The sequence below is a fragment of the Oncorhynchus keta genome, chromosome 1 (genome assembly GCF_023373465.1).
Source record: "Oncorhynchus keta strain PuntledgeMale-10-30-2019 chromosome 1, Oket_V2, whole genome shotgun sequence".
NCBI lineage: Eukaryota > Metazoa > Chordata > Actinopteri > Salmoniformes > Salmonidae > Oncorhynchus > Oncorhynchus keta.
This window is the reverse complement of record NC_068421.1, coordinates 70,712,925-70,735,052: the sequence shown is the minus strand read 5'-3', so window position 1 is coordinate 70,735,052 and position 22,128 is coordinate 70,712,925. Positions and strand designations below refer to the sequence as shown.

General features: G+C 42.2%; 3 protein-coding genes and 1 long non-coding RNA gene across 26 annotated transcripts in view; 2 read left to right on the top strand and 2 right to left on the bottom strand.

Moving 5' to 3' along the window:
- The window catches only part of fryl (furry homolog, like), a 124,398-nt gene extending 119,740 nt beyond the window's left edge, over nucleotides 1-4,658 (top strand). For 18 of the 21 annotated variants that reach the window (XM_052459826.1, XM_052459812.1, XM_052459810.1 and 15 more), the window contains 4 exons: nucleotides 672-689; nucleotides 1,546-1,656; nucleotides 2,476-2,669; nucleotides 2,792-4,658. In XM_052459826.1, the coding sequence (XP_052315786.1) occupies nucleotides 672-689; nucleotides 1,546-1,656; nucleotides 2,476-2,669; nucleotides 2,792-3,035 (567 nt within the window). In that variant the 3' untranslated portion in view covers nucleotides 3,036-4,658. The remainder of the gene's footprint in view (nucleotides 1-671; nucleotides 690-1,545; nucleotides 1,657-2,475; nucleotides 2,670-2,791) is intronic. The other 3 variants (XM_035784315.2, XM_052459785.1, XM_035784250.2) reach the window with 1 other exon arrangement.
- A 682-nt stretch (nucleotides 4,659-5,340) lies between these two features.
- Nucleotides 5,341-7,662, bottom strand: zar1 (zygote arrest 1). 3 transcript variants are annotated; one of them, XM_035784349.2, is made up of 4 exons: nucleotides 6,819-7,662; nucleotides 5,948-6,040; nucleotides 5,796-5,870; nucleotides 5,341-5,702 (listed from the first exon to the last, which is right to left on the bottom strand). In XM_035784349.2, exons 1-4 carry the CDS (start codon nucleotides 7,527-7,529, stop codon nucleotides 5,559-5,561), a joined length of 1,023 nt encoding a protein of 340 aa, XP_035640242.2. In that variant the 5' UTR covers nucleotides 7,530-7,662; the 3' UTR covers nucleotides 5,341-5,558. The 3 variants fall into 3 exon arrangements, with proteins under 3 accessions (XP_035640242.2, XP_035640255.1, XP_035640250.2); XM_035784362.2 differs by lacking the exon at nucleotides 6,819-7,662 and adding an exon at nucleotides 6,619-6,758; XM_035784357.2 differs by lacking the exon at nucleotides 5,948-6,040.
- Nucleotides 6,047-9,361, top strand: LOC127906798 (uncharacterized). The gene is made up of 2 exons (XR_008062876.1): nucleotides 6,047-6,318; nucleotides 8,511-9,361. It is a non-coding gene; the product is annotated as an uncharacterized LOC127906798 (long non-coding RNA).
- On the bottom strand, nucleotides 7,855-11,634 carry slc10a4 (solute carrier family 10 member 4). The gene is made up of 3 exons (XM_035784336.2): nucleotides 10,332-11,634; nucleotides 9,641-9,851; nucleotides 7,855-8,851 (listed from the first exon to the last, which is right to left on the bottom strand). Exons 1-3 carry the CDS (start codon nucleotides 10,877-10,879, stop codon nucleotides 8,324-8,326), a joined length of 1,287 nt encoding a protein of 428 aa, XP_035640229.1. The 5' UTR covers nucleotides 10,880-11,634; the 3' UTR covers nucleotides 7,855-8,323.
- Between the last annotated feature and the right edge of the window lie 10,494 nt (nucleotides 11,635-22,128).

Sequence of the window (22,128 nt, the reverse complement as noted above, 5' to 3'; positions counted from 1 at the left end):
TTTTTGCTTTGTCATTATGGGTTATTGTTTGTAGATTGAGGGGGGGGTAAAACAATTTTAATACATTTTAGAATAAGGCTGTAACGTAACAAATTTTGAAAAAGTCAAACGGTCTGAATACTTTCCGAATGCACTGTAGCTGATCTGAGGTCAGCCGGGTGCCTCAACTGCGTGGTCTCCCCCTGTCCCCTGATATTGTTTAGTATTCTGACCACACTGCTGGAGGTTATAGATTTCTGCTTGCTCCCCTCCCTCTCCCCCTTTCTTTCAGGTCAGAGGACATACTTGGCTGTGAAAGAGGAGCTATTCCAGACTAAAGCTCTGTTGTACTGTGACAAGCAGAGGAGCACATACTCATTCACCGTTCTCTTCTACATCACCCCCTCCCACTTCTTCCCCTTCTCTTCAGATTCTCTGTCCCCCTTCTCTTGCTCTGTCTACATCCTTTGTTTTCTGTCTCTGTATTTCTACACTGCTTTGAAAACACTGACCAGCTGATGTGAGCTGTGTTCTCTAAGAACCATTGTTGGGACTGAGCCCCCCTGCCCTGAGAACAGGTGTTAGGATGGAGTGGTTGTTAGAGTTGTGATGTGAAAGCTCACTAATTCTTGGTCTTTCTCTCTTCCTGTTTTTTTTTTTTTTTTTTGTGACCTGCTCACCCTCTTGCTTAGCAAATGGAAAAACTAGCAGTAAGTGGTTCTCTAAGTATTCTAGACTCTAATATAATCATGATGTCCGGACAACACGCTTATCATCTCATCCCTCTCCATATGTACCTGCTGCCGTCGTCAACCAACAACGGCCTGGGCCCTCCCACTCTGACTCCACCCCTCTCACATATAACTCTGCTACAGTCCCCATCTACCCAAATCATACTGTTTATCATCGTTATTTATGCATTACTTTTGGCTTCGCCTTTGACTGAATCATCTTATCAACTTCTTAACCACTCCCTCTTCACTTCTGATTTGACAGCAGATGTAAAATCTCTCAAAATCATTGTAGTAGTTGTGTACCTGATTTGAGAGGGGGATGTTGCCCTGGATTATGAGGAGGAGAGGACGGAGAGAGAGAGAGAGCTGTGAAGCCATGTTTAGTCTACCTTCATTTTGCATGCTTATTGTTCCATTCCCATATCTGTTCAAATTCCCATTTTTCCATCATATTTTCCTGGATTAGGAACAATGTTTGATAATTCCACATATTTGGTCAGTATATCTCTGTGCTTGGACATACTATACCTTAACCATAGGGGGCCAGACAGACAGGTGGTGATGGTCGGTATATAACCCAGTCCTCCATGGCTAATGATGACAGCCTGTGGTTGGTTAATAGCTGGTTAATAGTGCTAGCTAGACCCTCACCTATGGCTCCGGGCCTCGTCAGGTCGTCCGGTCTCTTTAGGGACCATCGCTCCACTCCACACTGGGCCTCTTTAACCCTTTCATCTCCTCCCACTCTTGATAACCCAGGATATCCATCCGTCTGATCATTATGCCTGTGTGGGTGTGTGAGGTGTGTTGACCGTCTCTGGTCTCTCTGTAGGAGCTGGAGCTGTGTCGCAGGCTCTATAAGCTGCACTTCCAGCTGCTGCTGCTCTTCCAGGCTTACTGTAAGCTCATCAGTCGTGTGGACACCATTAAGAGAGAAGCAGAGGTGAGGCTGGGGGGGGGGCTTACACACAAACACTTTACTCGACAGGGTATGGGTAGTGGAACATTAAAGGTGGTTGGTTTTAGATGAAGCTCTGGTAATAGGAATCAGTTTAGGTCATTTATTTAGATGACAAGCCTAAAAAACATTGTTAAGTCACCCACTCAAGCATGCTTGGAGCCTTTCCGGTCATACCCATCATGCCGTGTGTGTGAGGTCAACACAGGGATGGAGATGGTGGGTTGTTATTTTACTTTCCCTTCCCCGAAGAGCTCTTTAATTGGGCTTCAGGTTGGTTCAGGAAAGCATGAGAGACACGGAGGCCGCCTGCATTTCTCCCATCTTCCCTGACAGGGAAACCAGCAGTGACAATGCACACGCTAAATTAAACAAATTTATTGTACCTATCACACACATGCGTTTTGGAATTTAAGATACTGTAACGTAAAGTCGTGAGCTGTTATTGGAAATGATTACTTACAAATGTGCTTGAATGTTAACATTCTTAAAGATGCCTCTGTATATGCTCTTTTTCTATCTCTCTCACACACAATTTTGCAGACCAGACAGACAAGCACTGACAACAGTGCCTGGATGTTCTGCTGAGGGGTAGCCTTGCTGTCTAGCCCTGCTGTCTTATGGCTTTAATCTCATTAAATCCCTGAATGACATTTGACTCTTTTTTCACATGCAGAGAGAGGGTCAGCTATTCCAGTTAATCACACGTCAATACTAACTGCATTGCTGCATAGACTTTGACGTACACAAACACACGTGAGATTATCTCTGTGGTTATCTGAACTTTGGGTGTGTGTCTCCAAGGTGACCAACATGTCAGAGGAGCTGGACATCCTGGAGAGCTGTTTGAAGCAGGCGGAGTCTGGGGTTGATGGACAGGAGGATGTGGGTGTGTCTGATGCCTCCCAGACCAGCACTGAGACGGCCATCCAATCACTGATCGAGACCCTGAGGGCCAGAGACTTCAGCTCCGCCCTCACACAGGTCAAAACCTTCAGGTAAAGAAACAACGTACCCCACAGCTATTCCTCAATGTATAGATTACACAGGCTTGTCATGTGTCTAGTCCACAGTCCTGCATCTACTCTTAAACGTCAGTGCTGATGCCCCTCTCCACTAGGTCTCTGTGGCCTAACGACATCTTTGGGAACGAGTCAGACGACGCAGTCCAGACTCTACTGCACATCTACTTCCGTCAGCAGACGCTGGGCCAGACGGGCTGCCTGGCCGTGGTGGGACCCAGCAGGGACCTGTCCCAGGCCAACTGGCGCCTTATGGAGCTCAACCTGCAGATTAGAGAGGCTCTGAGCCAGGCCCAGGCTTGCCAGGCCCCCCAGACCACTGTGGTCAGCACTGGACTGTAAGGCTTCAGGCACAAAGACTGGACTTGACTGGACTAGAGCAACCCCCCCGTACCACTCACAGTTCCCATCTGCTCTGGAGGCGTGTCGGGAGGACAGAACAGACTCCACCTATAAGGGCTAATGGATGTGTGGGAATAACTGACTCATATTAATATATATTACATATATCAAATACTTAAAGCTAATATCTGTTTTCCCAGAATAAGCCAACTTGCAAAATTCAGCTGCAATAAGTCGTGGTATGATGTGACTGGTGACGACTGGCCCGGGAGTGAGAAGGAGGGGTGGTAAAGGGGCATGATGATGCTAAACTGGAAGTGTTTTGGCAGAAATTACCTGATGGGCCTCCCATATTGGCCGGTGGCTGCCTCAGGCCCTTTCAGGAGACTGGATGGGGCCTGGGGTTCGGTCAGGGAGACGATGTGGTGTTGTGTTCTCATAGCAGTAGAGTTGGGGCATGAGAGACTAAGTCAGTCCGGAAGGATGTGTGTGGACAGGCTGTTCCTGTCAGGATTCAGAAACAAACACACAAAAAGTGTTCAAAAGCATGCTTGAAAGAGAAAAGCACTGCAAGAATATTTTTTTGACAAATGTACTATTTTTTATTAGAGCTAACATCCTAGGTTGTAAATGTAAGGATATTTAACATGTAATTGTAACCCTAGGGGAGCTGTTCCCCACAGGGACTGTAAAAAGATACATGTATCTGTTTATTGGCTTGCATTGGAGATGAGCATCAGCTTCAACAGGTCTTCTAATGAAACTCACTCTGTAACCAAATAAGTAGCTACCTGTAGAGACTTTAGGCTGTGTGGTGTGTATATATTGGATACACTTGCGCACACACATGCATATAATTGCACAGAAGTGGAGACTGGCTACAACTCATTATGGAAACATTAACTTATTTTACTCTGTATATATTTTAGAAAATGTATAGTGTAAAACCAGTATTATTTTTTTCTTGTACTTTTGTGAAATGCACTGTTAATCTGAATTAGATGTATGAAGCCAACGCGAGAGAGAACCCAGAGCAGATATTGAGAAACGAATGATCCATGCCGCTATTATAATCCTGTCACACAAACTTTAAACATTTCCCAGACTGGCCTGCCTGGTGGGAGTCACTGTTCATGTGCTTAGGGGTCAGAGGAACTGGTTGAAGGCACGAGCTGGTGTAGATTCTGCTTCCTGTTGGACCAGCCCATATGCATTCCTTATCTCCACTGTGATCTCCATGTTGGCCCTGTACACCAGCACAGGTCACGCTAAAAAGCCTTACGAGGGGAAATTGAGGCCCGTGTTCGTCCATATTAGCGGATCCCAGCGGTGCACTGGTGATGTGCCATGGCCCTGTGCTCTGAGGGGAAACTGCTGCCATTAAAGCTGTGCTTTTGCTTCTGAAAAGGCACTGCTTGCTGCCTGCCGAATTGCAGGGCAGGAAACTTGTCATGGCACATTGTAAACAATCACTGTACTCATTCCTCACTGAGAACTTGTCTATTGCATTTGAATGGATATTATTTACCTGGAAAATAGTTGTAGAGGTGCATTACTGGATAAGTTTCCTTTCATCTCACATACCAGCCTTCTCTCTGGATAAATAAAACCTGATCATATGAATGTTGTTTTCAGACTTGTTAAGGGAAACAATAGAGGGCTACACTATCCACAGTAAGTTGTACTGTAAAAGGCTACATTCAGTACATTGGCAGCAGAGTTAAGATTGAACCATGCTTCTGAGCTCCAGTAACCTCCCACTCCTCGGCAATGGGTTTGTAAGTCAGGCAAAAAGAGCCTATACGCCTCTGACGTCACGTCTAGTTAGTTCTCTACAACAGGAGACCATTGCTTGAATTTACAATCTCATGTTCTACAAGTGTGCACCACTGACAGTCATAGTGATTAGCCATGAAATGCTTTAAAAGGCTGATCATGGCTCACAGACACCCTGGACAAGAGGAACACTTATGCTGACCCTCACGATGGTGGTAGGTGCCAGGACAAACTCCCTCAACATCAAAGGAGCTGATCGTGGACTATAGGAAAGTGTCAAGTTCACGAGGCTAAAGTTTGGGCATAGCCAGTCAAGATGATCAATCGCTTATATATATCGCTTGGTATGGCAATTGACTGCAAGGTGCACAGTACATCGCCACCCATGATTTTAAAATGAGCAGGTGTCCACATTCATGTAGTGCTTCTTACTCAATTACCTTGCACATCAATGGGAAGGGCCTGTAGTCAATATTTCAAATCAGTTATCCTAGACACTGGTTGAGGAAGAAGGCCAGAGAAAGTAGACTGCTGGGTATTGGCATTTTATTTAACATCAAGTAATGTTTTCCTGCAATCTCATTCATAACGCAAATAAAGGCAACAAAATAAAAATCTGAAAAGTATTAGTCCACATCCCAGAGCCTCATTACATGTGCATGAGAGCTTCTCTGCGCCAAAGGACTTCCTGCAGGACCTGTAATGTGGGTGGGTGGGGGAGGGTGAAGGTTAATGTGCAGGTTCCTGCTAGATGATGTATTTGAAACTGAAGGTGAGGTCACAGGAGAGTCTCTTGCCCTTGCACCTGCCACACAGATCCTGTCTGTGAGGGCGTTTGGGGTCAACGTGGCACGGGGTCACTTGGCACATGCAGCGTGCCTTGTTGCAAGTCTGTGGACACAGGTAAGTGGAGGACCCAAGTCTTTAGTGTCATGGTTTGTATGTCAGTTTAACAATGTATAGTACAGAAGCCTAGATTCTTACCTGACAGGTTATGTCCTCAACACGGTAGGGGTTGAAGGACTTTTGGCATGTTCTACAGAACTGCTTGAAGTAGACCTGAAAAAGACCAGACTTGATTAGAGGCACTACCAGATTAACATAGTACAGGGAGTGAATAGACCAGCGTAGTATACCTTGCTCGTTCCATGGACGCACCAAACATATGCACTCTCCCAACGCAGGTTACAGTCTCTGCAGTGATAGTACCCATACTTCTGCTCCAAAAACTGGGAATGGCATAGAGTACCACAGTAGGTGTCATAATACCCATAAAACCTAGCGGTCAAACAGGGAAATGGTTCCAATCGTTTTTCCCATAGGGGGTTTTAGAAACACTTAAGGGCCGTGTAGACTTATCCTGGCATGACGTTTTGATAGGTGTAAATCTGTCTAGGACAATGTGACTTAATATATTCACCCCCAAAATGAAACGCTAGTTAGCTGCTAATGTGGCTAACAAAGAATGACAAATGCCATGATCTGGACAAGACCGCTGAATTGAAAGGTAAGAATCTCTGGCTTAACTATCTAATGGTTGCTAAATGTAGTAATTAATAAATTGGCTAAAATGATTTAGAAATGTACAATTCTGAACTTTCTTGTGCAAGTTTTAAATTGAGACTATACTTGTTAGCAAAGGTGTCAACTATAAATGACATACAGGAGCTTGCAGAGATTTGTAGTTTTGCATGACGCCAACTTTTACGTAATTAGCATTTTCGAATTAGAAAAGAGCGACTTGATAAATCACCTTGCCAATATAGATTTACATGGTTATCTAAACGTCACGCCACGGTATGCTTACTTGAAACAGCATATATCTAAAAATCCCCTATGGGAAAGATGTATGGTGGAAAAAGTCTAGTTTCCATATTGTTCCATCTAAACGTTGACAACGACGTTCTACACAGCTTCCATCTTTAAAATGAGTCATGTCAATCTAAAAAGTGGGTGGGTCTGTTACAGCCAGGTTGACTATTCTAAATGAGTGAGTATGGAGCTAACCTGAAACCTCACGCGGGCCTTGACTTTCGAACCATCCTGATTGACTTTGACGCCCTCGGTCATAACTGATTGGTCAGTATTACTAGCTTTTGTATGTGGCCAAGTATTTTCGTCTTTTGCCTTTTCTGTTTTGTCCTCAGACTTCTCACCTTCATCCTTTTTCCTAATCTTAACGGTTTCAGGTGGGTCACCGGTCTGTGCTTGTCTCGACTCAATTTTGGCATATTCTAGAAAGGATGCAAGTCTCCTAGACGCGATAGGGGAGTAGACTGCCCGAGTGCGAGGGTAACGCACCCCTCCAACAGAACTCCCTGGACTACCCGGTGTCTGGGTCTCTTGTCTTCTCTTGCGCGTGTCTCGCTTTCTGGCTATGAGGGTCCGTGGGCCGAGGGAACACTGCACAGAAACATCCTTCTTCGGATTGTCCTGCACCGCGACGTCTTTGGTGTTTGCTTTCCGTAGCCTTGGATTAAGATTGGGGTTTATTTGGGATAAAAGGAATTTAAATTGCGCGCGATGGTGGTTATCAATGTACGCCTCTGTGTTGGCAAAATAACTTTTGTTTCTCCAGCCCGCACATTTTGTTTTTTGATACCTGTCAGAGTATAAATAGTTATCGATTGACTCATCTAAATATGTAGCCATTTTTGCTAAGCCAACTCCGGTTGTTTGGTTGACAAATTTAAATAGATTGACGACACACGATTTCATTAATTGTAATCAGGTGTGGCAGTCCTCCTAATTGGCCTCAAAAACCAATCACTGAAGCCGCAAATAACATGAAACGTCACAAGATGACAGAATGCAGAAGTGTCAGTTGATTTTTTTGTTCCTATCTATTTTAATATACATTGATAAACATATACACAGTGGTACATTTTACAGACAGTTTGTCATCGTACATATGGTGATATGGAGTAGTTATATTAGGCTCTGTTGAAGGATTGTACTGCATGATTTGTCTCTTCTTGAACTGAAACCATAGGCACCAAAAGAACCAAAAACAAGTGGATTTGAACACTTGCTTTGAATGCAAAATAATAATTGACAATGTTTGGTCATGTAGATCAGATGATCATGTTAGACTTTACAAGCAAGTGAGATGATGACACCTTTGTGAAACAATGTTGTACTGCATCTGTGATGTGAGAGGGGATGAATATAGAGATTATTTTTGATGATTTCCATTTTCACAGCCATTTTCTTTCATAAACAATATGTTGAAGTAAGCTCAGATATACTAGCATTTTTTTACTTCAATTAACCTTTTCATATTTTTTCATGGTCATATGGCTTATGCTTGCTTCAATTATATTTTGTAACTTTCACTCCCTCCATAATCTTGAGTGTTCTTTTCTGAGACGTACACACACACAGGGTAGCTTCCCTGCAGTTAAAGATTGCTGAAATGACAAGGATTTTTTGTAGAGATGCCATAAGCAGACCTGAATGTCATTATGTATGCACGACATCACCTACGGTGGGCCATCATTGTATCATGCACACTAAACAGGAGTAGCATCCGGACAAGGCTCTAACATGATGAGATTTGGGTCACTTGTGGTCACCGCCCCGTAAGAAGTGTCAAAGCCCATATCTTCATCTTCAAACCTATTATATCCAATATCCCCATTGTCCCCCAGTGGGTTTGTGTCTGGTTTGTGTAAAACCTCTTTCCTGTACATCCGGTAGGCCAGGATGAAGATGCCAGCCTCGGCTGCCTGGAAGAGGGCGTAGAGCAGAGGGAACATATACATGCCCCCCATCAGCTGTGGTGGGAAGGCCATCTTCAGGATGGCTGTACAGAGCTGCACGTTCTGGCACCCGGTCTCTAGTGACACGGTTCTGCGGATGTTGGGCGGGAGATCGAAGAGGGTGGCCAGGCCGTAGCCTGCAGCGTAGCCACAGGCAGGCATCAGGACAGCTACCACGTAGACAGATGGAGGGATGGTAGCCAGCAGCTCTTGCCCCAACATGACCCCCGTCATGATGAACAGCATCACCAGGGTCACCAGCAGAGACCACAGGGACACCTGGGGAAACATACCCCACGGGGTCAACACAAGTTTTATGACAGGCCTTCTCTATATCCAGATTGTTTTAGGAAGGTGGAAAGGGAAAGAACAATGGACTAATTTTCAGGATATTCAAACAGAACCAATATTATAAAGGACCAAGGGAATGCCACAAGTAAGCATGGTCCACTTAAATCTATCTGATTTCATGTATCCCTTCCCCTCTGTGGATTTCTCATCCAGTTCTATGATTCTGTCACACATCTCATGCCTCTCCCTCTCCTGGTTGAGCTGTCTTTAGATGAGTTCATCTGAAGTGGAAGGGCTCTCCCTGACCGTACAGTGCATCTCTGCATCTGATGTTACCTTTGTCTCAACAGAAAGCTAGACATAAAAAAATACACAATATGCACAATGTCACACTCGGTGATGACACACAGTCAAAAGGTACACAACTGACTATTAGAAAAAATGTAATTTATTTTACTAGCCAAACTACCCCGTTTTAATAAATACAAATATATCCTATTTTTATCTTGTATTTTATTCTTAAATTCTTAAGGTGAGAATTAGAATCAGTTATGTAATTCTAAATTGCCCTTTCCCTTTTTAGAGTTTAGTATTGAAATATGAAGTAACACTAAGTTCATCAATAATGTATATTAGGCAGGCCCTGCTATATAAAAAAGTACTAAAGTAAATGTAAATGTAAAAAAAAAAAAAAGTGTAATACCACTTTGACCCAGTCATCCTGTATCCAAACCTTCTTCTATACCCCACCGTTATTTGAGACGGCCCCATAGTAACCTTTAAAACGATGTCGGCCGCCCGGTTGTAGCGGTATCGGAGCACGACCCCCAGGCCGATGGGTATGAGGGTGCTACAGAGGGTGAGGATGATCGCGCCGAACGGCATCAGGTTGACCACGGGGGTGTTGATCCAGGCGCGGCTGTATATCCACAGACACAGCGGCATCAGCACCAGTGCAAGGACCGTGGAGGAGATGGTCATGATAATGCTGGAGAGAGGAAGGTGAAAGACAACATCACATTAGGTTGACGTTTAACGAATAGGCTAGTATAGGCCTAAGTGGTGGATCCTTATTTCCCCAAGCAATGGCACCATTTTCTGTATAATAAATAGCGATGAGTTCATCTGAAGTGGAAGGGCTCTCCCTGAATTGATATTCAAGATGTGCTGCTAAAACAATTTGGACCATAAGTCCCAACAGTATGCTGGAGATATGACCGTGCGTAAAATTCCATTCTAATTATCTTGCGTAAAATTCAACCAAAAGGCCTATGCAGAAGATCCAAGTAATAGCGTACTTATTGTGCCTAAACTTCGAATTATAGGTATCTTGAATAAATCATTATATATATTGTTTTCCATCTAAAAGTAGGCTATACATTGTGATCGTTTTAGTTGAAGAGCATTTTATAGTCCACGTCAAAGGTGTGATAAATTCGTTTTGTTAGGTTGTGATTTCTTGAGTAACCTCAGATTCATCTCCCCGTTCACTAATAAGGACATGATGTTGGATAGGTTTCCTCCTGGACAGCAACCACACAGTAGCACGGCCATAGCCGCCACGTCGTCGAGCGAGAATGCCAAAGCAAGCAGGAAGGCGACCAGGGGCATGATTACGAACTGACACACCAGCGCCAGCAGCACCCCGATGGGTCTGCGGATATGCTCCCCAAGCTGGCTAACGTCTACCGTACACCCTAGCCCCAGCATGGTGAAGCACAGGACAATCCCCACAAACACATTGATTCCGTGACTTAGCGGGGAATCCCAAAAGGCAACCACCAGGTGAGCGGGTTCCGTCGGCGGCAGCTTAGCCCGAAGCCCAGCAGCAAAGGCAGTACTGGGAATGCTGGCTTTCAGAGATACCGGGTTGTTCGTTACGCGTAATCCTGCCATGGCGAGTTCCTCCGAGAAGCTTTCTGAGAGTCGGGAGAGGGTGTCATTTATGGTGAAGTTGAGGAATTCTGTTTGGCCAGCAGTTGGAACAACCGTGACCACCACGCTTGAGTTCTCCATCGCGTTACCAGTGGACAGAAGCTCTTCACAGTCGGTGTCCCACTGAAGGTGCCAGTGCGTAAACTGTGGTCCCCTAGCGGTGCATTGTCATCGCGCGCTGTCACCAATGACAGAGCCTGGATCTCGAGGCTCAAGTGGTTAGAGAATGCGTTGGCATCAGGGCATTGCGTTGTGTTTTAAACACAGACCCACCTAGTGACGGTCAGGGGCCACGGATTGGCTCCCATCAGCTGACAGATGGGAGTCTGCTCATCGTCTGTGGGGAATTGATATCAGGTTTGATGGACTCGTGCAGGCTTTTATCATGAGCTCGTGCAACGGAGGAACCACATCTATTTATATTATAGGCAACTGTAGCCTGCACATGATAATCATATTACTAAATATTTTCTTTTAAATATTTTAATTAACATTTATTTTATCGGGTTGAAAGTTCTCATAATTTTACTTTCAACAATAAATTCATAATTTGAATAAGTGAGACCTGTAGTTTGCTGTGACAAGCGCATAGCAGAGTAGCTGTTAAAATGTTGAGGTTGAGTAGGACAACATAAAGGGAAACTGTGACGCTCTTTATATTCGTTTGTTGACTGTAAGAATGCGCGGGCACTTTTGTGTGTTAGTTCCAGTGGCGACCCGTCATTAATTTTAGGGAAAAAATAAAATAATTATATTCTTTTTTGGGGGGGGTTGCCTGTTTTTCTTGTTATTTTGGCATTAATACGTGTCACATATCAATGTGCAAACAATGTAAAAAATAAAATAAAAACAACAACATGTAATTGAGTTAATAAAGCCGAGGGGCCTGTTGCACAAAACTAGGATAAGGGATTAAGCCAGGATATCTTGGTGATCCTGGCTCAATTGATCCGTAATCCGGTTGCACTAAAGATGGATAGGGGCAGGAGGATATGTTATGGTATAAATTACCATGGAGATTTATTCTGTGGAGCTAGCCTGCTCCAGACCAGGCTAAATTCAGGATCTATTTAATCTCATCCCTAATGTCAGTCAGCAGTCACCACAAATGGAAACCAATAGTTATTTCACTGCTCACTATACATTGTTATCACATATAACTAGACCCACTGTCATTATTTAAACGTTTGTGATCATTAATTTCAATGATTTTGGATAAAAAATGATTTTTAGATGTTGCTATCATTAGATAATTTACAGTTTCCCATAGACTATATATAAAATGATAGAATATTAGGGCCACAGAGGGAAAAAAAAAGACAAGTCATAATATTGTAACCAGTTGTTTTAAAGGAGGACAGTTGTTAAAATGACAGATGCGGGGCATTTTGTGAAATTGTACTTCAGTATGGTTTCATAAACAAAGACATGCTGATGTGCCAGAATATTAAGTATCACATTGTCATAAGTATCAAAACAATATGTAGCTTTTCTGCAGAAAGAACCAGCCTCATAAATTTATGACTTTATCCTTTTTCTTCAGTGTGGCCCTAGTACTCTGTCATATAAACAAATACACATTCCATATGAATATAAAAACACAATGTGTAACATTATGTTCCTTTATTGAATAAGGACAAAACAAAGCAGGTAAACCATCAGCTCCTTTCGAAACTGAAGTCACAGTGACTCTACAAGATGGAAAGCACAGAATCCAAGCATATTATACAAAAATGATACATACACATTCAAAGGTCTGTATATAACACACCCTGCATGTCTGCACACTAAAATAAATGCAGGACAAATCCATACACATCAACTGAACAGACAAATGAATGGATGCAGTAGCCTCCCTGCAGCCTTGTATTACACACAGTATACCGCACAAACATCATAAGAGGCCAAATTCGTAAAAAAACGAACCCAAAAAAAACCAAATTCCTCTGCCACCGCAGGACATATTTAACCAAAATTGAAAGCACACATACTAACTAAAATAATTCAACACATATTGGTCCCTCAGCAGCCGACCACTGTCGTCATCAGGGAAGATTGCCGGATTGTCCCAGTCCATGGCTGGTGGCACTCTGGGGGCCCTCTCCTTCCTCAGGCAGGCCACATTGTGGAGGACAGCACAAGCCACAGTAATATCACATGCCCTAACAGGGCTGACCCTTAATTTGTGAAGGCAGTGAAAGCTCTTGCCTTCAGGAGGCCAAAGGTCATTTCAACTCTGGCCCTGGTCCTGGCATGGGCATGGTTGTAGGCCTGCTGTGCTTCCTGGGGGTCTGTGAAAGGTGTCAGGAGAAAAGGCTGGCAGCCATACCCCCTGTCTCCCAGCAACACACCAGAGAATTCACCCGTCAACACAAAATCTCATCATTACTACCTCATAAACACAGTGATATTCTTGACACAGCCATGATGGTTATAAATAGGGGTTGTGTGGCTTACCTTGTGATAGGCACTGATAGATTTCAGAGGCCCGAAAGATTCTGGAGTCATGGACTTAGCCAGGCCATTTTGCCACAACATTGCTGATCACACAGTCAGCATTGCAGACCATCTGAAATCATAAGATGAGGAATATTACACCAATCAATGCACATCACTGGCAGATTTTTTTGCTTATTTTCCTAGGTAATTTTGCTCAAGAAAATATTCAAGATGTTTTTTTAGATATTTTTTTTTAACTGAAAACAAGACAAAAATACTAAGTAAGAAAGACATTTTTGCAGTGCAGTGAGCAACCGACCTTGGGTCCTTTGAAAGGCGCTATATAAATTAAAGTGATTATTATTATAGCTCATCTATTTATTCAATTAAATTTTATTTATATAGCACTTTTCACAATTGTTTCATTCTGTCAAAGCAGCTTTACATTAATGAAAGCAGGAGAAACACAAAAAAAAGGTGGACAACATAAGAAGCAGAGTACAACGGCTAAGATTAAACCGTACTGAGCGTAGTAATGTTAAATAATAATGTAAGGCTTTAATAATAATTTATCATAGCTTTATACAGTGTGATGGACTTACTTTACACAATTTCACTCATATCTGCAGTGCATTTCAATTAAAAATTTAACCGTTTCATAATTACAGTACAACTGCGTTTTTGGAGATGTGAATTAAATATTTGAATTGTAATTGTGATGTTTCAGCGGAGCGGTGAGTGTGTAATTGTGCACTACTTTGCCACGCTTTTTCTCTTTGCTTTATCACTGTGGCGGTGTTGCCTTTCTTCTTAATTATATATTTTACCTCCTCGTATGCCTCCATGAGGATTTGTGCTTCCGACGGGGAAAAGTACGCGGCTCTAGTTGCCATGGTAAATCAGTTAATCTGTGATCTGTGGCGGGGTCTATTTGAGTGAGCCGTGAGCGCGCACCTATCCAGGATTGGTTTCACCTGGCTTAATGAATCCGTGTCTGCTCATCCTGGCTTGGTCTTTGTGCAACCAATTAAGCCTGGACGCACATGTTTTGGCTTCATTGAGCTCAGCTTAGTCATTTATCCCGGATGTCTTAATTCTACTTTTGTGCAACAGGCCCGAGGTGTTTCAGCCTAGCTCAGTGCTTTCTGTGGTGGTGGGGCTGGCCAGCAGAAAATACAGAGTGTTGCACCTGATTGGCTCAGTTTTCTGTCATGATTGGCTCAGGTTTCTGTCACACATGGGACAGTATGTCACCCCATTGTCTAAGGTTAGACCTCGAAAATGGGTTCTGCCATAGAGTTATATTAGAAGTGCCCATCCAAGAAGGCTCAAGGTCATTGGCCACAGATGACATCAAATCACGTTATATCTACTGTAGCTTTGATTGGACTGATCATGTCAACGTCATCCTTTCAAAATCTTAGCTAGCAAGCTAGCAGTAATCACCATGAATCAAGTTGACAATCTACTGGCAAATCATTTTCAATCTTTGTCATATGAAGAGAAATTAGAGATAACACGTCTTGGTGCTCATTAGCCATTAGACAGAAACATTACACAACAAGTTCAAATCGCAAATTCAACAATGAGTGGTTTGGAATTCGTCAGTGGCTAACTGTGAGATCAAGACAACTGGGAACTCAACTGGGAAAATAAGCTTTGAACTGTCATTCAGCTCGTCATTGGAAGTCCAGCATCCAGCTTTCTCTTTGATGACAAAATTTTCCCACGAAGGACGTCCTGTCCAAGCACAATACAACAATGTGAGTCCAAAAATGTCTTATGCTGCTTCATAAATGATGTAGGATGCCAGAGAGATATGTTACTGTAGCTAAGAGAGTAATACTCAGTGTATGTTTTGTAGTAAGCTGTTTGTAGCCCATGTGTCTCACCCTAATAATTTGGTCTATTTTCAGGTGTGTGCTTGTTTGCATATTTTTTTTGTACAGCTTTGACAGTGCTACTGAAAGTAGTACACTGTAAGAACGGCCAATGTTCTGAATTCCGGCGCTGTACATTTCAAAAGTGCTGAAGAAATAGTTATACTGACTACATCCGCCATCGCTCACTCATTGTCTTAAACTAAATTTTGTATTGCATCTTATCCGCTTGTCGTCCCATTATGCCACAGTTTGTACATCTCAAATGTCAGTAGAAACCACATTTATTTAAGCTAGTCAGCCATATCAGCTATGTTTTTTTACAAGGCAGTAAATGAGGCTGTATGAACTGTTTCGCTGTCAGACAAGGCTCCGCTGAAAGCCAGGTGTAGCAGTGGTAAGGTGTTGGGACCCTGCAGGGTGCGTTCTGAGCCCTCTCCTGTACTCCCTGTTCACCCACGACTGCGTGGCCACGCACGCCTCCAACTCGATCATCAAGTTTGCGGACGACACAACAGTGGTAGGCTTGATTACCAACAATGACGAGACGGCCTACAGGGAGGAGGTGAGGGCCCTCGGAGTGTGGTGTCAGGAAAATAACCTCACACTCAACGTCAACAAAACTAAGGAGATGATTGTGGACTTCAGGAAACAGCAGAGGGAACACCCCCCTATCCACATCGATGGAACAGTAGTGGAGAGGGTAACAAGTTTTAAGTTCCTCGGCATACACTTCACAGACAAACTGAATTGGTCCACTCACACAGACAGCATCGTGAAGAAGGCGCAGCAGCGCCTCTTCAACCTCAGGAGGCTGAAGAAATTCGGCTTGTCACCAAAAGCACTCACAAACTTCTACAGATGCACAATCGAGAGCATCCTGGCGGGCTGTATCACCGCCTGGTATGGCAACTGCTCCGCCCTCAACCGTAAGGCTCTCCAGAGGGTAGTGAGGTCTGCACAACGCATCACCGGGGACAAACTACCTGCCCTCCAGGACACCTACACCACCCGATGTTACAGGAAGGCCATAAAGATCATCAAGGACATCAACCACCCGAGCCACTGCCTGTTCACCCCGCTATCATCCAGAAGGCGAGGTCAGTACAGGTGCATCAAAGCTGGGACCGAGAGACTGAAAAACAGCTTCTATCTCAAGGCCATCAGACTGTTAAACAGCCACCACTAACATTGAGTGTGTGTGTGTGTGGAGATGGAGTTCCATGAAAAGACATGAGAAGATGGCAAAGGAGATGTTTGAGAACATAATTAAATGGTGTAAACGTAACAGGCTAAACTTGTTGAGTACACTCTTTGAGAAAGGGGTTCCAACAGGGTTCTTTGGCTGTCACCAAAGGAGAACACTTTTTAATTCCAGGTAGAAGTATTTTTGGATCCATGTAGAACCCTCTGTGGAATGGAGCTGTCTTGTCTTTACTTTCATTAGTCTGATGACTAACGGGGCGGCAGGGTGTTATAGCCTAGTGGTTAGAGTGTTGGACTAGTAACCGAAAGGTTGCAAGTTCATATCCCGAGCTGACAAGGTACAAATCTGTCGTTCTGCCCCTGAACAGGCAGTTAACCCACTGTTCCTAGGCCGTCATTGAAAATAAGATTTTGTTCTTAACTGACTTGCCTAATTAAATAAAGGTAAAAATGAAATAAAAACTGTCTAATTGTTACCCGATTTAATGCGGCACCACGAGAGTGGTTGTTTAAAGAGTTACCCAAATTAAACTCTAAAGGTCTTTAACTATTACATCTATAAAACAGTATTAATCATAACCTCATATCATCATTATGTACATCCTGCATCTGCAAAAACCTCAGCCTTATTTATGAGTCAGTACTACAAATTGGTTTAATTATTTATTTACTCGCTAACTAAATGATAACACAGGATAAACATATACACTTGATACATTAGAAAAGGCAGTGGCGTAAAGTACTTAAGTAAAAATACTTTAAAGTACTACTTAACCCTTTCATGCGTGAGTTCCAAATATCTCTAATGGTCGCCCCCAGCGTGTGTTTTTTTATGCACGTGATGTTACAATGTTCTCTCCATTCCAGAATGTGATTGTTACGCAACAGTACATTTAATCCGCGCTGCCCTCAAACCAAGGCAAGCAGCCTGTTTTTATTTATAGGCTGATTTCAATTAGTCAATTTCAAATTATTTTCTAACAAGTTTTTTATTTTCTAAGAACAGTTTGAATTGAGGTGTGTTCCGCCTCATTCATTCACATAAAAGTTGTCATTTTTACTTTTGCGGACCAATTCATTTTTTTGACATTACTGACCCGGACAAAATAACCCAAAATCTTCCCAATGTTTGTGCAGTTCAAGTCTGCAGACGTTTGCTCATCTCCCGTCCTGCACACACATGTTCACATTTCCCGTCTCTTGCCTGCAGTCATAGTTGTTTTCATTACCAATAATAACTTTGGAGATGTGTTTGTTTCTATCAAAGTAAGTGCCTTATTACGTTAGTTTCTGCTTGTCGGTTATGTCGTTTATCTCCTGTAGCATAATATTTGTGTATATTCATTATAACCGCAGACAAGCAAGGTAACGTTACTCATTTCATAACCTTTATGGTGTTATACTCAATGCTTAGGTAGCTAGCTACATTCTTCTAATAGCTCTGGAAAACAATGCCAAATGCTTCAGAAAAGTATTAGCATGTGTTGTATTTTGAAGCTACCCTGGAACAGCGTCTCAGTGCTAGAGGCGTCACTACAGACACCCATCTTCAAATCCAGACTGCGTTTCTATCCAGGTAAGCCTTATTACGTTATAATAGTTTCTGTATGTCGTGTTATACCGTTTCTACTGTAGCTCACTGTGTATGGAGCATAATATATTTGTATATATTCCTCATAACCACGGAGATGCGAGGTAACGTTACCAATTTAATAACTTTTATTGTGTTATAGTCAATCGTGCTTATGTAGCTAGCTACATTCTTCTATTAGCTCTGTAAAACAATGTTAAATGCTAATCAGAGAAGTATTGGCTTGTTGTATTTTGAAACTACCCTGATTTTTAAAAAAAAAATATATATATATATTCTTATACCACTTGCTCATTTTCTGAGTGCATTCCACAAAGCTGTTTATCCTGTCTGCCTTATCCACTGCCCCAATTTTGAGATTATAGTCAAGCACGCAGTCTGGTTTGATTTTTCTCTCTCCTGTTCGGTGGTCCACCTTCCCTTTGGCCGACATGGTTGCTGTATGGACAGTGGAAAGGACATGGATGTCTCGTTTGTCATGCCACTTCACTGCCAGCTGTTGACATTTCTTATTTTGTATAACAGGTCATTTAGGATGGTAGTAGCATTGTTGATGAAATGCTGTCTTGGGAAAATAGGGTGACAAAGAAGGGAGTTGCAAACAGGATCTGTGCTGCAGGAGTCTCTTAGGGAGTTCTTCTTTACTATCCCTGTGAGAAAGACTGTCACCAGGAAGGTATACATTTTACTAATTGTGGTTGTCCGCCCCACTCCTGACTCTCTCTTCTTGTCGCTCCAAGGCATAGCGATTGGTCTCTGCTATGTCTCCCACCAGCTCCTCTGTCAGAAAGAACTTGAAGCACTCTGCCTCAGATGGAAATGGCAAGGGGCGTTGCACTCCAGACTGGAACTCATTAAAGCAAACAGCAGGGCCAGGAGGGGTGAAATGGCTGGCGGCCTTCCAGCTACCACAGAGCTCCTGTACTTCATCCACTGTCGGTCTGCCTCCATCACCACCAGCATCTTCAAAGGGAACTGGGACTTTGTCAGTGGTCAAGGGGTCCTCAGATTCAGGGTTCTCAATGGCTGGGGGGCAGCTCTTCACTGTCAGAATCTGATTCCAGATTTTCAGACTCATTTGTCAGAATTTTTTTTAATCTCCAGAATTTCCGCATTTGAAAGACATTGCTAATGCTACAGTTTAGCTCACTAGCTATATACATAAACAACAACACTGAATGGCTCAGAGTGAGAGCTTACGTGATTGACTGCCTGCACTCGCCATTTGTATCAAATCATTATCAGAAAATGTTTTGTGTGGTAATTATTTATATATTTACTGTATTATCTCATGTTTTTCAATTACCTGTGGTAAATCATGCATTCCGATTCTCGCATAGATTGTAATGGGCACATAGTGTGTGTGTAAAATACTTTTTTGAAGATTGTACTGATTATGATGAGCTAAGCTAATTCCAGCTATGTGTGTGGAGCCATGTTTGTTGACATGCATTCACCTGTGAACTCACCTGTGATGTGATTAATTATACATAGTAATTGCTATTAGCTAATTCATATTGTAGTTTATGTCAGCCGAGAGTTAGAAAATATGACCAGTTAGTGCTAGGACAGATGTAGCCTACATTTTTCCGGTTAGGATGATTGTGTTATGCTATAGTTACTTCTGTGAATATCTGAACATTGCATCCAAAAATAAACTGCTTACATTCTGGACATAACCTTGTAAGGACTGTGTTTGTGTAAATAGTTTCTGAAAAACGTGTGGCCAGCTCAAATGCTGATTGTTGCATCACTCGAAACTGGCCCGTTCTAAATAAGAGTTCCGGGACCAATGTAGAACGACGTGTGAAAGGGTTAAGTCGTTTTTTGGGGTACCTGTACTTTACTTTACTATTTATATTTTTGACACCTTTTACTTCGCTAGATTTCTAAAGAAAATATTGTACTTTTTACTCCATAGATTTTCCCTGACAACCCAAAGTACTGGTTACATTTTGAATGCTTAGCAGGACAGGACCATTGTGAAATTCACTTAATTATTAAGAGAACACGTGGTTATCTCTACTGCCTATGGTCTGGCGGACTCATTAAACACAAATGCATCTTTTGTAAATAATGTCTGAGTGTTGGTGTGCCCCTGGCTAGCCGTAAAAATATTTAACAAGAAAATGGTGCAGTCTGCTTTGCTTAATATAAGGAATTTGAAATTATTTATACTTTTATTTTCGTTACTTAAGTATATTTTAGCGATTACATTTACTTTCGAAACTCAAGTATATTTCAAACCAAATACTTTTAGTCTTTTACTCAAGTAGTATTTTACTGGGTGACTTTTACTTGAGTTACCTTAATAGAACGTATCTATACTTTTACTCAAGTATGACTTTTTCCACCACTGGAAACAGGTCCTTAGTGGACTGACACAATATGGCGGCTTTTTACCAAAAGAAAAAGAGAGAGGGACAGAGACATAATACTTTGATACATTTAGAAACTACTCTCACAGTAATCATATACTTTGCACACAAACCAGGGGTCCCCACCTGTCTCTTCTACTGTTGCTCTCCTCTGCCGTCGCCCGGCATCCGACGACCCGTCGTGTAGTCCTGGACAGAACTACAGAGCTCACTCTGCTTCCACTCGCTCTGGAAGTTTGATTCTTTGAAGATAGGCTAGCCAGCTGTGTTGGTGGTTCCCATTGTATTCCAGGTGACTACCTCACAAAGCTAGTTGAGAGAATGCCAAGAGTGTGCAAAGTTGTCATCAAGGGAAAGGGTGGCTACTTTGAAGAATCTCAAATATAAAATATGTTTTGATTTGTTTAACACTTTTTTGGTTACTACATGATTCCATATGTGTTATTTCATAGTTTTAATGTCTTCACTATTCTACAATGTAGAAAATAGTACAAATAAAGAAAAACCCTTGAATGAGTAGGTGTTCTCAATCTTTTGACCGGTATTGTAGATACTTTACATTGGACAGCTAATCAGCCGTTCCAGTGATTCTCTGGGAGGTGACGTCATCGTCTCTACCTTGTATTGAGATTTCAGAGTTCAAACCACTTTTGACGTGATTTGGAAATTAGCTGACTTTGTGATCTGTAAGGTAAGTAACATTAATGTTATATTATATTTTACCCTGATGCATGTTTATTCATAAAAAGCAGAATAAATAAATAAATAACATTAATCGCAATGGTTAGCTTATGCAAATGAATATGAAAACAAAAGCTTATTAATAGGACTACATTTAGCCTAATTGGTAACAAATATAATGTGGGGAAAAGTCAGGATATTGTTTGTCAAATCCAGATTAAATATAGGTCTTCATGTGTATCAAATCTGTAGGCGATTGTGGGCTAAATCAATGACAAACAGCTGAAATGTTCAGGCTTCATCATTATCTGTGATCAAAACAGGCTGGGTGTTTTCAGTTCCGTTTAGGCTAAAGTTATGTGTAAGAATGCAACTGAAATGAATAGCCTGATTCAATGGAATTCTCCTGAATTAAAAACGTTTTTATCTGTTAAATTGTTTGGTCTGCAGATGGTAAATCTAAGGGTGGTGGTGTTGCTGTGTACGTAAAATACAAGTTCTAGGTGGTCGTTCTGACTTCTGTTACTAAACCTAAGCTATTTGAATATCTGTCTTTGAACCTTGGCTCATCTTTAAATATTGTTGAATCTTGTTGTTATACCGAGATCTGTTACTGCTGGCTCTCTGACTTGATTTTTCGAATTATCACAGCATGTAAACTCTTGAGTTTGTCTTAATGGGTGATCTGAATCAAATTGATTAACATCTAGTTCTGATCAACTCAAAATTCTATGCAATACCTTCAATCTCACTCAGATTGACAACAGTGTAACTAGGTTAAATATAAAGTATACTCTGGAATCCTCTTTGGTTTGATCTTAATAACCAATACACCTCATCATTTTAATGCTTCTGGTATTTTTGCAAATTACATAAGTGATCACTGTGCTATTGCCTGTGTGAGAGATGGTACAATTCCTAAGCGATCTCCATGTGTCATTACAAAAAGAAACTGGAACTTGAATGATCCTCTTCTTATTTCCACAATACATCCCAGGATTTATGCAATAGGCCCCTTTCAAAAACATTAGGATTAAGGGTAGAGAACCCTTGGTTTACAGATGAGTTTACTAAAATCATAAGAGAACGAAATGCTATGGTGGGCTAAAGCAAGAAGGTCTGGTTCGGAGGATGATTGGATGGCTTGTAAACGTC